The sequence below is a fragment of the Vipera berus genome (genome assembly GCF_964194415.1).
Source record: "Vipera berus genome assembly, chromosome: 2".
Taxonomy (NCBI): Eukaryota; Metazoa; Chordata; class Lepidosauria; order Squamata; family Viperidae; genus Vipera; species Vipera berus.
In genome coordinates, this window is record NC_138203.1 from 53412275 (window position 1) to 53428666 (window position 16392).

Sequence of the window (16392 nt, forward strand, 5' to 3'; positions counted from 1 at the left end):
GTGCACATGTGAATGGGGCTGTGTGCACGTGCTGCAAACGGACCCGTGAGCATGTGCGTGATGCAAATGGGGCCACGAGTGTATGCATAATGGCAACACCCACAACCCTCATGGAAATGTTAGCGCCTGCGCGATCCTCACAGCAACCCTTACAACGATGCGTCCTTGAGACCCTCTCAAGGACGCTATCACCCACGTGACCCTCGGAGCTATGCTACCATGAGTGGCGGCTAAGTGCACACACATGTGCTCACCGGCCAGCCACACACTGCCCAGTGGCCAAAAGGCCACAGGTTGAAGACCCCTGCGATGATATACAGTATATCAAGTCTTACCATAATTAGATGCATGCAAAATGTTTTGAGATTAAAATATTTTGTGTACAAATTGTACATTTGAAATACTTTGTGCATGCCTTTGCTAATCTTCAGAATAGCACAAGACATTTTTATTTTACACTTTAACTACAGTAATCACTCCATTTTATAACCATAAATTTTAAACCAGGATCTCTCTGTTGTTTTTTATTACCAAATGCTCTTGCCCTGAATAAACTCTAAATTGAGTGTATCCAAATTCAGTTGATCTTAATGTGATTATCCTGAGTAAAAACATTCATTCTAGCATGATTTCTTCACTTTTCCCTCATTAAAGGTATGGCATTTCCACAGAAAGTCTCTTTACCGAACATTTTTTTTCAGTGTCTTGCCTTTAAAGTAGGTTAATTTTTAATTTTTGGTTCTTGTTCCTTGTCTCCTCCTCCCATCAGAATAGTGTGTGAAGTTCAATTCTCTGCATTCATTTTTTAAAAAAAATGTAATCGATAATCACTTTAAAGGATAACCATTGCTCTACTTTTAGCTGTGTCCCTTCATTTCACGTTTTTGTTAAACATCTTCATCAGTTACATATTAAAGCACAGAAACTTCCTGCCCAACGGAGCAAACAAGGAACAATGGTTAACTTAATCCCTGAGATGTTTCACGTGTTAATCTGTTAATCACACTTTTTAATAGGCAAAACGTTGCAACACTGCACATAACTTTAAGCACGCTATAGTGAGAAAGATATATGTATATTTCTGTTTCCCAATATTTTATGGCACACTGACAATTCTACAGATTAATTCACTCAAGAAAAGCACATGGTATTAATAGAAGGTATTAACATTATGCATTCTTCTTTATTTGAAGAAGAAAAAAAAGAATTCTTTATAATTTAATTATAAGCAGTCAAGTTCCGTGTGTGTGTGTGTGTGTGCGTGCGTGCGTGCGTGCACACACGCGCCATAGGACCAGCCTAACAAGAGAAACCAGTATGTTATGCTTGTACCTTAGGCTCATTATGCGCTCCAAGTGCAAAGCTCTGTACTTGCAGCTAAACAAGAGAACAGACCATTCTTAATAAAAAGAAAAGTGAAGTGCTTCTCAAAATATTTGCATTTGCCAAATTGTTTTGAACTATGTCATTGCACAATACTTCTTGCTTGCGATCACATCCAGGCAGAAGGTTTTTTTTTAAAAAAAACCATGTTGATGACAGATGGTCAATTGCATAAGTGACAAATCTACAACTTTACTATTTTTGAAGCAAAAAAATAAGAAACTGCAAATTATTCTAGTGTGTCTGTACTAGCTCTGTACTAAATTAGCAACTTGTCACACATTGCAGGAAGTATTATTGCCACAAAAACTCCAAAAAAATATGTTCCAAACAGCTGGAAATTATAAAAGTGTGTGCTTTGAATCAGACTTCTCCATCCTGGTATTCTTCAGATGTATGGTCCTGCTCCACAAATTCTCAGCAAATACTGCATGTTAATTGCTAGAAGTTGTGAGAGTGAAAGTATATATTTCTGAAAGCTTCCCAAATTAGGTAAGCATTTTTTTGCTGTTAACGAAGGTATCCGGTCCCTTAATGAAAGAATGATGCGTGGTCTGGGCTTTTGTGAGCAACTAATTTCAGGTCCAATACAATTCCTTTATTTTTCATAGGCCTTTTTACTGCAAATAAGCAATTAAAAATAGTCTCTTGACCATATCTGTATGGATTAGTCCAGGGCTTTTCAACCTTTTCACCCACTGTACCACTTTTAGGATATGGCAACATCCGAGTACCACCAGTCGCCTAACAAGGTGTCAAAAACTTGCCCACCCCAAAAAGGAAAAAAGTGATGAAGTACAAGTAGTCCTCGACTTACAACAGTTTTCTGAGTGACTGTTCGAAGTTACAATGGCACTGAAAAAAGTGCCCCCCAAGCCACAGCTAAGCAAGATACCTGCTTGCCTGCCCGGCAGTGCTCTTCCTCCTGTCCGAAGTTTTCATTGTTGTATTTCTGTTGAGGATTGGCAGTGGGGGAGTGTTTGGTTTTTATTTCCCCCCCCATCTGCTGGGTGGTTGCAGCAGGTTTTGGTCACTTCACAAGACCCTGGAGATGCTGCAACATTCCAGCTGATCGGCGCTTCTGGGCTCAGCAGAAGCGCCAGGATCAGTGCCGAGATCCAACGGGAGCCTAGCGCTGATCCTGGTGCTTCTGCTGAGCCCTGACAGACCTGCAGCTCCAGCCATCTCTTGCTCAGGCTTGTGCGGTGCTGCCACCGGTTCAGCTCATTCCCTTCCCTTGCTACCACTTTTCTAGGATGGTTACGTACCACCTGCCAGGTGCCAATGTACCACAGTTGGTACCCGTACCACTGGTTGAAAAGCCCTGGATTAATCCATCTAGGTTTGTTTTGCAACAAAAGGACAGATATTTGCTACTGCTTTCTATCAGTACTTATTCTTTTGCTATTTAGTCCAGCCAATAACTATGGGATTTCTAAATAGTCTTCCATATGATCATGCTTAGTTTTGTAAAAAATCAAAATTAGGTGGTGTTACGTATTGTGATAAGAAAGCAATTATTATTGAAATAAAACCCTACTTGCATATGTGCTGCTCAAAACCTTCGATTATTTTGTCAGAATTTATTTTAACAATTATTCTTGAAAACAGATTCATTGTATTGAAAAGAAAATGCTAAACAACATTCATAATCGGCTTAGGTCAATACAGTGTGTGTATAACTTTCAGTCAGTGATGATTCCTCACAACTGCATGTCCCTTGGCAAGATTTTGGGAAGTGGTTTGCCATTTTCTCCTTGGGGCTGAAGGTGAGTGATTGGCTCAGTTGACTATCAAAGGCAGAACTAGAAGTCCTGGTCTCCTGATTCTAGCCTAATGTAGCAGTCTCTAGTTCAATACAGCAAGAATAGTAATTATGAAGTTGAGTGTTATACATGGGTCTTAGGAAACAATTTTTCAGGCTTGAGTTTGGAAACATCAAAGATGGTATTTCTTTAATCATATTCAATAGGTTTCCCTCACTACTGAATAACAAAACACAATGGAGGCATATGCCACTATTATACACTATACAATAAAAATGATGTTTCTCTGCTCCTTTTCGAAATTACCTCTTATCTTTAGCAGGCCATAGCAATGTGTTTGTTGGGTCCTGGTCAGAACTCTGCTTTGTAAATTGTGGTTTATTGATTAACATGTGAACTTAAGCAAATTATGTTTGACTCAATGATGGTTAAACTTTGATGTGCACATGTAGACATCAATATGTGGAAGATAAAAGTTGATTGTGAAGACACGGTGAGCTGAGGTCAGTTCAAGGAAACTTTCTCTTTTATGGTCAAAAACATTGATCAAATCATAGCTCTCGGCTTCATGTTTTCCTATAATTTGATACCCATAAGGCATCTCAGATATAGAAGAAAAATTATCAACCAAACAGATTTATGCAATTATGATTGAGATCTTAAGGAAAGCAAAGGCAAGAACAGTAATACCTAATACAAACTCTGGCTGCCTTTCAATGAAACAATATAGTTTTGTTCCTTGTGCATTTAACTCTATTTATACTAAGTAAGGTTTTTAATTCTGTACTATGTTTTCAAATTCAACCAAGTTTATTTTTCCATAACAAACACACATGCTGAAAACTGGTATCCCACTCAAGTGTTCATTGCTGTCCTTTTCTACATTAGAAATATTTTATTTATTTATTTTTATTTAATTTAATTTTTATACCGCCCTTCTCCCGAAGGACTCAGGGCGGTGTACAGGGCAATACAATAAAATACAATATATAAAAATTAAAAAAATATTAAATACAATATTAATATTAATATTAATCAGAATAAATCTAGTACTTTCCTCTAAAATCTTCAGATTTATTTTGGAGTGATTATGTACTAATATATAAAATTTAAGACTGTCTTCACCTTTTCAAAGGCTACTCACACAAACTGCATCAAATTATTTTTATAACCCCAGAGAAAATTAGGAATTTCAAATATCACAAAACACGATTTCACCATTATTTGGGTGTAAGAGGTATAGTATAATAGCATGTCTCCTGGTGACATATTTGTGATACCCTTCTCAAAATCTTAAGAATTTGTGTCTGTCATCCTTACCTCTGTGATTTTGGTTGAAATTGCTGAATAGTTAATTTTTACCCAACTGCTATGGAAGCAGTTAAAGTCTGCTATTTGATTTAGCTTTGTCCACTGAAAGCAAAGAATATTTTATCATCTTGCTTCTTGCATTTTTTTTTTTTACTTTTTAAGCATATGAGTAGATTTCCAAAGTCAGAGCAGGCTCTCAAAATACCAAAAGAAAGGAGATCGGATATAATGAAACCATGGCAATACTCCCCCTACTGGTTTAAAAAAAACAAAACAAAACACGTATCTCGAGTGTCTTGAAGCAGTTTGACGATTTTGCCCATGTCGGAGAGTTAAGGATGGTACAGATGTTTCTATCCTTTTTAATGGCCCCGGCCTTCAATAAGTCCAAAGTCCCCCCATCTTTCCTCCTTCTAGGATTCCGCCCAGAATTAAGGTATTTAAAATACGGATGCGAAAAAGAGAAATGTTCGGGCTTCTTTTTCCCACCGCGGACTCCTCTCAGAAGTCTGATCGCGGCTCGCAGACGCAGGGAAAAAGGATAGAAACAAACGGCAAAGACCGTTCCCCTCGGAGAAACATCTTTTAAAAATATCTCTTAAAAGAAGTGAGTACCGGTACCTTACTGTTCACTTTTATGCGTGCCTGCATGCGCATGCGCCCCCACTCCTATATTAGAAGTGGGGGTGCAGTTATGATGCAAGGACAGGCTTAAAGTGGTGTTCTCAACTTTGGCAATATAAAGACGGGCGGATTTCAACTGTCAGAATCTCACAGCCAGCAAATTGAGAAACACTGTCTTAAAGAGAGGAGGAATGTTTTAGAAATCAACGGTTTCACTGAAGTGCCTTGCATAAGCACGATCTGGATCTCGGAGCTGTTTTTTTTTTAGTACTAGGGCTCAGTTCAAGGCGAGAAGGACTCCACCTGCAGATGTAATCGATCCTCGGTCTCCTCTCATGGCACTCACATTTATAGCTCACCATATTTTGCTTAGCGTATTGTGAATAGTATCTAATCCCGTGGTTGAACGGGGCCAGCGCACTCAGGAATGGGGTTGAATATGCCAGGTTAATTTAACTATCCGTAAACACGCCCGATAATTAATCTTATTCCTATTATGCAGTGGCTCTCCTACGATTGTCGAGGCTGCTATGATGAAACTATTGTGGGGTGAGTGGGAGTGGAACGTACAGTGATAAATTATACAATTAAATTCTCCTAACTCGGCAGCCGAGAGTAAATAAGAAAACTACATTTCCCAGGATGCAGCAATCTATTGTGCGCATGCGCATTTTCCCGTGCCCTTTGCTCTTATTCTCTCTAGTCCTGTAGAACATTTCGAAAGGTTGGCTGATTTTGTGTTGATCGGGCGCAGGATGTCTTCTCCCCTGAGATTTGACGGGCGGGTAGTTCTGGTGACCGGTGCTGGGGGAGGTAAGTGGTGGATCACGGTGACTGTTGATCATCCGGAGGTTTCCTTGCATGTGTGTTTAATTGCAAATAGGTTACAAAGAGATCTTTGCAGCTTTCTTGTATTCTTGTTTGCATTTCTCCTTAAGGACGAAGACATCTAAACCTCCCTTTTAAATGAAGCTGAGTTTATAATTCTGTCCATGCCTTTCCGGAGTTTACTTTTAAGTAGATCCAATGATAGACCTTTGTAAGTGCAGTCTGTTTTCTCCCCAGAAATAAAGTCATTTAGTGGTTGATGATCTTTTTTTTTATTGAAATCCTGAACCTAATAGTAATAATACCTGTTCACATACCTGTTAGTTTATGGGTTGAGCCTGGAAGTTGGGAGACTTCCCAAGTACCCTTCGTGGCAGTAAATTCTGTGAATTAAGTTTAGTAATTCATGCAATCAAGTCATAATTCAAAATGAGATGATCTGGTCCCTTTGAATCCATTTTTCTTTAGTGATTATTTCCCTACTAACTCAAAGTCACATGTATATATAATATTAGAACTGATTCAAGAATAGTAAAAAAAAATCACCTCCATTTTTAAAATGTCTGTGAAATATTCCCTAGCTTTAGCTAGGCAGAGATTGGATAGATAGCTGCCTATTCAGAGATGAAGAAATGTGATACCAATAGATTGTGTGATAATTTTTACTCACCATTGACTTGTCAAACTAGTTTTGCTGAATAAGATATTTTTATAGCAGTCTTTCTCCATTAGCAGTTCATTATCTGATTGTGATTTTTGTTTTAATGGCATTACTTATACATGTTTTCCCTTTAAGTTATTGAGAACTGGCTTTAGGAGACAGGCTAATTGACCGTCTATTAATACTTTAGCATAAGGTGCATTCTGATTTCTCCTGTTCAATAAATATATAATCACCCATTGGATTCTCTTTCCCCACTGAATAGTGCAATGTATTTTAAAAATAAAGGGGAAAAATATCATTATATATTTGAATTTGACAGAAATTTAGCCAAGAATATTGAAACATTACTGAATTTAGGAAAATATTCAAAAATCTGGATGAGATTGGCAGGCTATTTGATCCACACAATATCAGATATCCAGGTATACCATTTTAGTAAGGGTTTTGGACTTTTTACACTCAATTTCTCTACACATGCCAAGATACTCCAAATCAGCTCTGTAAGGTCTTTCAGTTCTCCAGAGCAGATTTAAGATCTCTGGAGGGCTGGAATAAAAGAAAAATCTGTTCCACTTGTAGGTTCTTAAGTATAGTGTATACATCTTATATATAAAACAAAATAAAATTACAAGGAAACCTAATAGGACTTTTGAGCAATATGTAGAGAATTGTACTGACAGATATAATGTGCTGATAGTTCATAGTACAGAGTTAGATTACAAGGTTCATAGTACAAGGTTAGAGTCATTCTCTCCAAAACAAACTTCTTTTGACTACAAAATCATCATTTAATTAATTCACTGAGTTGTTAACATTACTCACATTTAGAAACAGAATTTATCACTGGCCTAAACTACAATTAAGAAGAGGAAAGAGGCTACAGAATTGTGTATAACTGTAGCTATGATAAAAAGTAAAAAAAACAACACTTCTTTTAAGTTGGAACCATCAAGATCTCAGTTGAGGTTTGCTAAAGAAATGCATAATCAAAGATGAATTGATACCTTGTCAGCAGAATTATTTTGCACTTTCGTTCAAAAAAGGACATTGAATCATTCTGCTTGAAAATATGTCAGATATATTCTCCAATGTATTCAGATCAGAGATTGCCTATGTAAAGAAACTTAATTATCAATCTTGTCTCAATTTGAAAATGTGATTTTAGTTTCTAAATGTGGTAGCTGTAAGAACTACATAGCCAGTTTATCTTTACAATAATTTTGTCTGAGTGGAGAAGGCAGCCTCAAGAATGATCATGGGATGAAATTCAAGAAAAGGACACTTTGAAAATATTTTAGTTCATATGTATCCTTTTCTGTTTAGTCAAGATGCATTTTAAACTATTTCACTTGTACTGAAAAGAACTTCAAGAAATTTTATCATGTGTCAAACTTTTTTTTAAAAGCCTTACAAAATTCCCTCTTTAGTAGAAAATTTCTTCCAGACATATAAAGGGCACAATATCTTCTAAAGTTTCGTGGCTTACGGTACTTGAATTGTACCAATTTGCTGCATTCTGTGCAGTTTTTTGCCTTTTCAGATAGTTTCTTCTCTGGTAACCTATTTGAAATTCCCAGTTGATTCTAGAACAATGTTTCTTAATCTTGATAACTTTTTAAGACATGCAGCTGGGAAATTGTGGAAGTTGAGGTCTATGCATCTTAAGGTGCCAAGATTGAGCAACACTTGTGTAGATCACATGTCATCAGAACTGAGTATTTTTTTGCTTCTGTTTAATCTGATGCATCAGATACTCAGATATCTGAGAGCCATACCACATTTTGCTTTTAAGTATATATTTGCCTCCTTTGATGTTGACGTCCTGTGTATTTTTTTAAACTGTCAGGTTATAAAAGACTTTACTTAATTTTTTTTCTTTATGCTAGGACTGGGAAGAGCATATGCATTGGCTTTTGCTGAAAGAGGAGCTTCTGTAGTTGGTAAGTATCTTTTTCTTCTGCCAGTAATTATTGAAACCATAATTGTTTTTTTAAAATGAAACTTGTTTTAGTCTTCACCTTTTTTAAAATAAAATTATTTTCTTTACTCATTTTTTTTTGCTTTTCCATTGAAATTCCTCATGAAAAAATTATGTGCTATGGTAACAAAGATCTAAGGAAGTTTGTTCAGTGGGTATCACGACACTTAGCATGCTAGGGTGCTATTAATATGTCACCTTACCCACTACTACTTATTTATGGGGAACATAATGCTAAGTTATAATGATGGCTAGTGGTTAGGAAATGTAAAGTTCCTGAAAAACAGGTTCATTTAGTATTATTAGGCTTTCTGAAATGCCTTATATGACCATTTCTAAATCATGTGTACAATAGTAGTATACACAGATAACATTGTGAAACTTAAGAGATTAATTTGGATATTTGGCATACATTTTTATTGGTAGCTCTCTTTTGCAACAAGGAATTTCCTACTGCAATTAGATATTTGTACATTGACTACATTAGTTTTTGTCCACTGAAAAATTAAAAGGGTGTTGATCAAATAATATTTACATCCGTGTAGGAGTCTAAGTCAAGTTTAGCTATGAACTAGAAAAAATTGGAGGACAAAGTACAAATGTTACAAAATCCATATTCTGGTGTAACTCCATAATTTTATTTATTTATTTATTTTAATTCCATTTATATCCCGCCCTTCTCCGAAGACTCAGGGCGGCTTACAAGCTTAGCAGTAGCCTTCATTCTATGTATATGCCTGCTTATTAGGGCTTTCATACACACACCCCCAAGCGGCATTATTACAAAGTCAGCTTAATTGCCCCCAACAATCTGGGTCCTCATTTTACCTACCTCGGAAGGATGGAAGGCTGAGTCAACCTATATAATGAGTATAGAGTGTCTAGTAAATTGGTGTCATGTCAGAAAACCTGGCAAAGCCAAATCTTACAATTTTGGGAACAAAGAACACAGTTTCTTATACAATAGTTTATTCAGCTGGAACTGGCAACAAATAGTATAATGAAAACATACAATTTTAAGAAATGTAGGTAACATTCCATCTTGCTGGCTAGACTGACGCTAACTAGCCACAGAGGATATTGTACTTTGGAATAGAATAACTGTCAGTTTCTGACTTTTTCATGTTCATATTAATCTGTGAACAAGTAGTATTGCTTTCAATCTGGATGTGTTTGAGTGGGACAAAGCATTTTCAGCTGACTATCTGTTCTCCACCCTCATAATCTTTGGACCGTGGTTCTATTCAAGTAGGTAATATCCAAGGAGCTAAATTAGATTTTCTTCTTTCACTTCAATTTAGAATTGTGTGTTCGAATAGTAACTCTTAAATAATAGTTGAATTCAACAAGAGTTGAACAATAACTTTGATTTCTTTTTAAAAAAATGTTTTACACTTAGTTTTATTGTTTTGAAAAAAGAATATATCACTAAGGTCTTTGTCCTATGCAGGCTGTGTAGTTTCACAGGTATTACTTGTGATCTTTGAATTTTTAACAAGTATTTCTAGATTTTGATCAAGAAAATCCATCTTTTTCTCCCAGGCTGTGCTAGAGGGAGTAATCTTTTAGACTACTCAGCTGACAGAGTAGAATTGTCAGAAACTTTTGATACTTAACAATCTGTGTTGTATTACTGTGTTTTCCCGAAAGTAAGACCTATCCCGAAAATAAGCTTCATTTTTTGGGGTGGGCCTAATATAAGCCCTACCCCAAAAATAAGCCCTAGTTTTAGGATACACACCTAAAAATCAAGCTAGGGTGGGGGGGTGCAGCTGCCTCACATGCCCTGCACCCACTTAACTTGCTGCCAGCCTCTCCTTGTCGGCACACTTCTGCAGCGTCTTTTGCAGCCAGGCCTGCATTTCTCAATCACAGGCCTTTCCAGAAGGCCATTTCAGCCGATTCAATCCATAGCTTGGTTCTGCAAGACCTCTGCAGCCGAGAACCAAGCTATGGATTCAATACCTAGCTTGTACTCGGCTGCATAGGCCTTCTGGAAAGGCCTGACTGCAAAATGAAGCTGCTCCTTCGGCCCCAGAAGAAGTGGACCAGTTGGGCGGGGCTGTTAGTGTCAGAGGTGAATATAAAAGACATCCCACAAAAATAAGACCTGATGGCTCTTTTGGAGGCAAAAAAAAAAAGACCCAGTTTTATTTTTGGAGAAACACGGGTATTAATTAAATATTTTTTAATTTCTTTTACAAAAGAATGAATGTCAACAACCCTCAGTTTACTAAAATTCCTACAAATACATAAATCTGCTTTTAGTGACATAAGTTTGTAATTTCCTGTACTTTTTCAACATTAACACTGTAATCCTAACTGGGAAATATGTGTTACTGAACTCAGTGAGAATTATTTCTGAATAAAGAGATCTGGGATTAGCCAAGTAGGTACTTTGACCATCTGGATTTAACTGTGGCTGATTCCAACTTCCACTTAAAGAAGAATTATTATGATAGTTTGAAATTACCTGGTATTTAGAATGAATGGCAAACCATTACATCGTGGCTGGATAGTTCAGCCACTAACTAATAGGGTTATCTTTTGAATTCAGCTTAGCAGTAATGGAAAAGATTATTAGACTGGCAACCTAATTTAGCCCAGTGTGCTTACCATAGGATGTGATGATGAACCTAATTTAGGGATTCAGTAATGGAAAATAAATTAAGCACCACTATTTAGTTGCTCATTTGCAAGACTGTGTACCTTGGTTCATTTAAAAGCAATTTGGAGCCAAATTTGTTGGTAATATAGGTGTCAAATAGATGGGTTAATTTTCCAAATACACCTGCTATAAATTTTAATGTCAAATAAAATATTGATGAAAAATAAATCGTGTATATTTATATACACATACATACATATATACATTCTCACATATATACATATACATACACAAATTAAACGTGACACTGATTTTGAAAGTATTAAATGGAAAAATATTAAAAATGTAGTGTTTTACTTATGAAGTGGGTGTCTGTGATTGGAAGAATTTATGGTTGTTCCCATATAGAAACAGAAAGGTAGCAAAAATGAATCCAAACTTAAAATACAAACTTGTAAGTGTGCCTAGAAAGATATTTGACCAGTTTCTGATTGTAACAATGATTGTAACTCCTGCACCTTTCAAAGAGCAGAAAATGAGAAATGCAGTGTGACTTATGTAGTTGATCTTCAGCAGGTCATTGAGAACTCAGTGTGGAAAAAAGAAAATTTATATATTTTGTTATTTAGAACAAAATTGCTAAACCGAAATTCAAATTATTATGAGGGTTGTATGAGGAATAGTTTATTAGCCCCAGGTCTTCAACTTTAAAACTTTTTCATACTTTGATACAAAAGTCTCCAGTGAATGAAAAGTGAAAAGGTAACTAACTAAATAAAATAACCTCTTCTGCAAAAGAACCGCTTTTTCACCATTTCATCGTGGCTGCCTATCTGACAGCTTTTTAAATATTATTTACAAGACTGATATTTGGTTTTGGTTGTTGAATAAGATTAAAATGTTAAATCCCTTGGCAGGATTTTTCCACTCATAAGAGGCAATTATGTTATGCCTGAAAATTGTTTCCAGTTGTGCCCAGTAATAGAAATGGCACTGGCAGTTCTCAAAGGAAAGAGGGAATTATATTTTGTCTTCCATTTGGCATGTATCACCCTCTAGTAAGAAGCTGTCATTTCTGCCAATTTAGTTAAATGTCAGATTATTGTTGTGAAACGAGAAAATACAAGCAAACAAATAGGTATACTGTTGTGATGTAAAAAAAATATGATTGGCAGTTGTGGGTCTTCCAGGTATGTATTTATTTTCAGGATTTATCTTGCTGCCTATCTCACATCATGATCTAGGCAGTTCACAACAATTCATAAAAACTATAAAAATTAAAATACTGTCTCCCCCCCCTTCCAGGTGCCACATGAAACAGCCTACCACTCAACCCCCAACTTAGCTTCACAATCCTCCAGAAGCTTAAAGGGAAGGGATCCTTCTTAGATTTGGGAAAGGGTAACACTCATCCAATGGGAGGTGTTCCAAGAGACTGAATGGCTACCAAGGAGACATGCTTCATAAGTCTCATCCAGTAGCAACTTTTAAGGGTAGGCACTTGGGGCACACTCACCCTATCTAGCTTAATTGAACAGGCAGATACCCTTTATGGGAGAGAGGGGTCCCACAATTAACATGGCTCTGTGCTATATAGGGTTTTAAAGGTGGTGGCACAGTGATTAGAATGCAGTATTGCAGGCTACTTCTGCTGCCTGCCTGCAGTTCAGCAATTCAATTCGGACCGGCTCAAGGTTGACTCAGCCTTCCATCCTTCCGAGGTTGGTAAAATGAGAACCCAGATTGTTGGGGGCATCTGACTCTGTAAACCGCTTAGAGAGGGCTGTAAAGCACTGTGAAACAGTATATAAGTCTAAGTGCTATTGCTATAACCACCTCCTTGAATTGCAGTTGGAAGGCAACTGGGACCTATTGTAGCTCATGCAGCAGAGATGACTCATGTGAAACAGAGCAGTCAAAACTATGTGCTGCTGCATTATGGACTACTTGAAACCAGATGGTCTTCAAGGGCAACCTCCTATGGAGCATGTTGCAGTAATCCAAACTGGAGGTGAACAAGGCATGAATGACTGTGAACAAGGCCTCCTGGTCCAGGAATGAACACAAATGGAGCACCTCACCCCCCTGACCACAGCTGCCTCCTCTTGTAGCTGGAGCCACAACTCTAGGGGGCCCCTCAAATTCTAAAGCAGGTCTGTCCAGATGTGTGTTACCTTGTCCAAAATCTGAGATGTCAACTCTCCTGACCCCAGGTGGCCAGAAACCTTCAACCTCTCCACCTTGCTTTCGTCGATTCATAGCCAGTTTTTCCCCATACAGGGTCTTACAGCTTCTACTCCCAGAGCTAGCATCTGAACAGCATCACTTTCCCCGCAAGGGGTAGAAATGTATAATTGGACATCACTAGCATACTGAACATAGGACAACAGAACCATAAAAATGGAGTTTCAAATTCCATTTGAAAGATGTGAACTGAAGACTTGTCTCTTTTGTTAGGCTGTTGGGAGCAAAAGGCAGTTTGTGGCAGAAGCCCAGACTGGTGTCTTTAGGATAGGCAGGTGGCTTCTCCTCAGTATCAGGAATGTGATGATGCAGTGCCTCATGAGGGGATTGCTTCAGGGTAAGGTAAAGCCCTGGTGCAAGTACCTTGTCTTTGCCCTGGGAAACAGAGAATAGCTATCCCATTATTTCACTAGGAATCTTCCTGCTACATAGGCAGAGGTGACCTTCTGCCCTTTTTTAGGCCTTCAGCGGTCATCTCCACCAAGCAAAGATTGTTATAGTTGGCTGGGGTACATTGGTCCTTCTTCCCACTTCTGCCGGTTTTTCCCAAAGCAGCCATTCCCAGACATCCTGACTTGAGTGGTTAGGGAGCAAAGTGAAGAATTGATTTTGCTTGGTTTGTTTGTTTGGAGCACCAGCCAGCAAGCCTACAGTAATTTACTTTTGTTCCCCAACACAACCCTACAGTGAGATAGAAACAAGACTTGGGGGTGAAGGGTGTTTTTCCACATACACATACTCACACAAACCTAACTTTTCTTTTTGTCTTTTCAGGGCTTTAGATTTCAACCAAATACAGCCCTATTTGGAGTTCACTTTGAGTTCTATTTCATGAATGAAGAACTGTCTTCATTTAGTGACTGGTCAAAGTTCCAAAGGCACTAAAAAAATAACTTATGACCGTCTTTCACACTTAACAACTGTTACAGTATCTCCATTGTCACATGATCAAAATTCAGACACTTGGCAACTGACTCATATTTATAATAGTTATGTCCTGGGATCATGTGATTACTTTTTGTCACCTTCTGTCAAGCAAAGTCAATGGGGAAGCCAGATTCACTTAACAATCATGTTATTAATTTAACATCTGCAGTGATTCACTTAACTGTGGCAAGAATGGTTGTAAAATGGGGCAAAACTCACTTAACAACTGTCTCATTTAGCAACAGAAATTTTGGGCTCAATGGTGATCGTAAGTCGAGGACTACCTGTATAAACAGGAAAAAAAGCTTTTGAATTTACCAGACCTTTACCATCCTGTAGAACAGTGTTTCCCAACCTTGGCCACCTGAAGATGTGAGGAAGTCATTGTGGCTCTCTGAGGAATTTTGGGAATTGAAATCCACGCATCTTCAGGTGGCCAAGATTAGGAAACATTGTTTTAGAATAAACTTGTGATGATGGATGCAGGCAACAAGCAGATTAAATTATGCTGAAATCTTGAATTAGGCTTTGTGCCCCCAGTTTCAGCTTGCAAATCTACCGTATTTTCTGGCGTATAAGACGACTGGGCGTATAAGACAACCCCCAACTTTTGAGATGATTTTCATGGGTTAAAGTGTTATACGCCGGAAAACACGGGTAAGTAGGAAGTCAGAGCTGCTTCTTAATTAGGTGAAGGTTTATCAAGAGCTTTTGGCCTTGAGATCAGCTTTGCTCTGTGTCGCCTAAACCTTGTCTCCTCTCGCCTTGGCGCCCCCTTCTACTTCAGCCACACGCGCTGGCTGTTTCGGCCAGGAGCGATGAGCATTGTGGCCCAACACTTCGGGAAGCCACCAGGTCTGAAAGAAGGCGGTTATTTCCATAGGTTAGTTAATGAACAGGGCGGCGGAGGAGTGAGGGGGGGGAAAGAAACGGGCTCAGCCCTGCGCCGCAAGTTTAAGATTCACACACACACCCTCCCCAAGGCCGCCTTCTACTTCAGGGCGGAGGGGCGACCCCGGGCTGCTGAAGCCCCAGCGCCAGCTTTCCGCTGCGGTCTGCCTGTCGCAATTCCTGAGCTGCGCCTTCCCGGGCGGGTGTTGCTGTAGGTTTGCCGTGGCACCACACCCTGAAGTCAAACTCCCAGGGTCAGGTTTAGTTTAGTTTAGTTTTATTCTATTTTTATACCGCCCTTCTCCCGGAGGACTCAGGGCGGTGTACAGGGCAATAAATATAAAAGCAAGCTTAGGTGAAGCTTAGCTCTGCACGAACATGTCAGGTCGGCCTCCGCCTGGCTTCCCGCACTCCCTTGAGCTCTTGTGCTCGCGGAGCGCCAGCGGCTCGGCACACGCTTAACTCCCGCTCCCTTCCAAAAAAAAAGGGCTGCTGCCATAGGACGCCGGTAAGCTGGAGCCTCAGCCTCGGTTGGGCTGGTCGGTTTATTTATGAGGAGGCCGTCTTTCGCCATTCTCGAGCGCTGGATTTGTTTTTTTTCCACTGCTCCCGAGGATTTACTATTTTCCGGCGTATAAGGTGACTGGGCGTATAAGACGACCCCCGACTTTTGAGAAGATTTTCATGGGTTAAAAAGTCATTTTATACGCCGGAAAATACGGTATATGATCCAGGTCTGACTGTCTTAGCAGTTTTGACCACAGCACCTCATTACACTAGGTTTTGATTTGAGTTAATAGGTGTGTCAAGTTCTTGTTTTTATTCTGTAAGTCTCTTTCTCAACCTCAGCAAGTCCTCAAGATGTATGGACTTCAACTCCCAGAATTCCCCAGTCAGCAGAGTTGCCATGGTTGACAAATACTGTTAATTAAAAGGGGCTGGAATAGGCCTTTATCATTTTATACTCAATAAATGTTACATAAAACAAGTGTTTTACAGCAACAAAGCCCCATATTGGATAGATGTTGTTTCCTTCTTTTTAGATGTTTTTAAAAATCTAAACTGCACAGAATTATTGGGAGAATCAAAGTTGGGCAGCGTAATAATTATTTAGAATTTAAAACTGTATTTTAAATAATGGAAAAAAGATTTTTCCATTTCTGTTACT

At 38.5% G+C, this 16392-nt stretch overlaps 1 protein-coding gene across 1 annotated transcript in view; it reads left to right on the plus strand.

Moving 5' to 3' along the window:
- The first annotated feature begins 5646 nt into the window (after nucleotides 1-5646).
- The window catches only part of HSD17B4 (hydroxysteroid 17-beta dehydrogenase 4), a 69918-nt gene continuing 59172 nt past the window's right edge, over nucleotides 5647-16392 (plus strand). Inside the window, exons 1-2 of the mRNA XM_081321586.1 lie at nucleotides 5647-5897; nucleotides 8463-8516. Of these exons, the coding sequence (XP_081177712.1) occupies nucleotides 5840-5897; nucleotides 8463-8516 (112 nt within the window). The 5' untranslated portion in view covers nucleotides 5647-5839. The remainder of the gene's footprint in view (nucleotides 5898-8462; nucleotides 8517-16392) is intronic.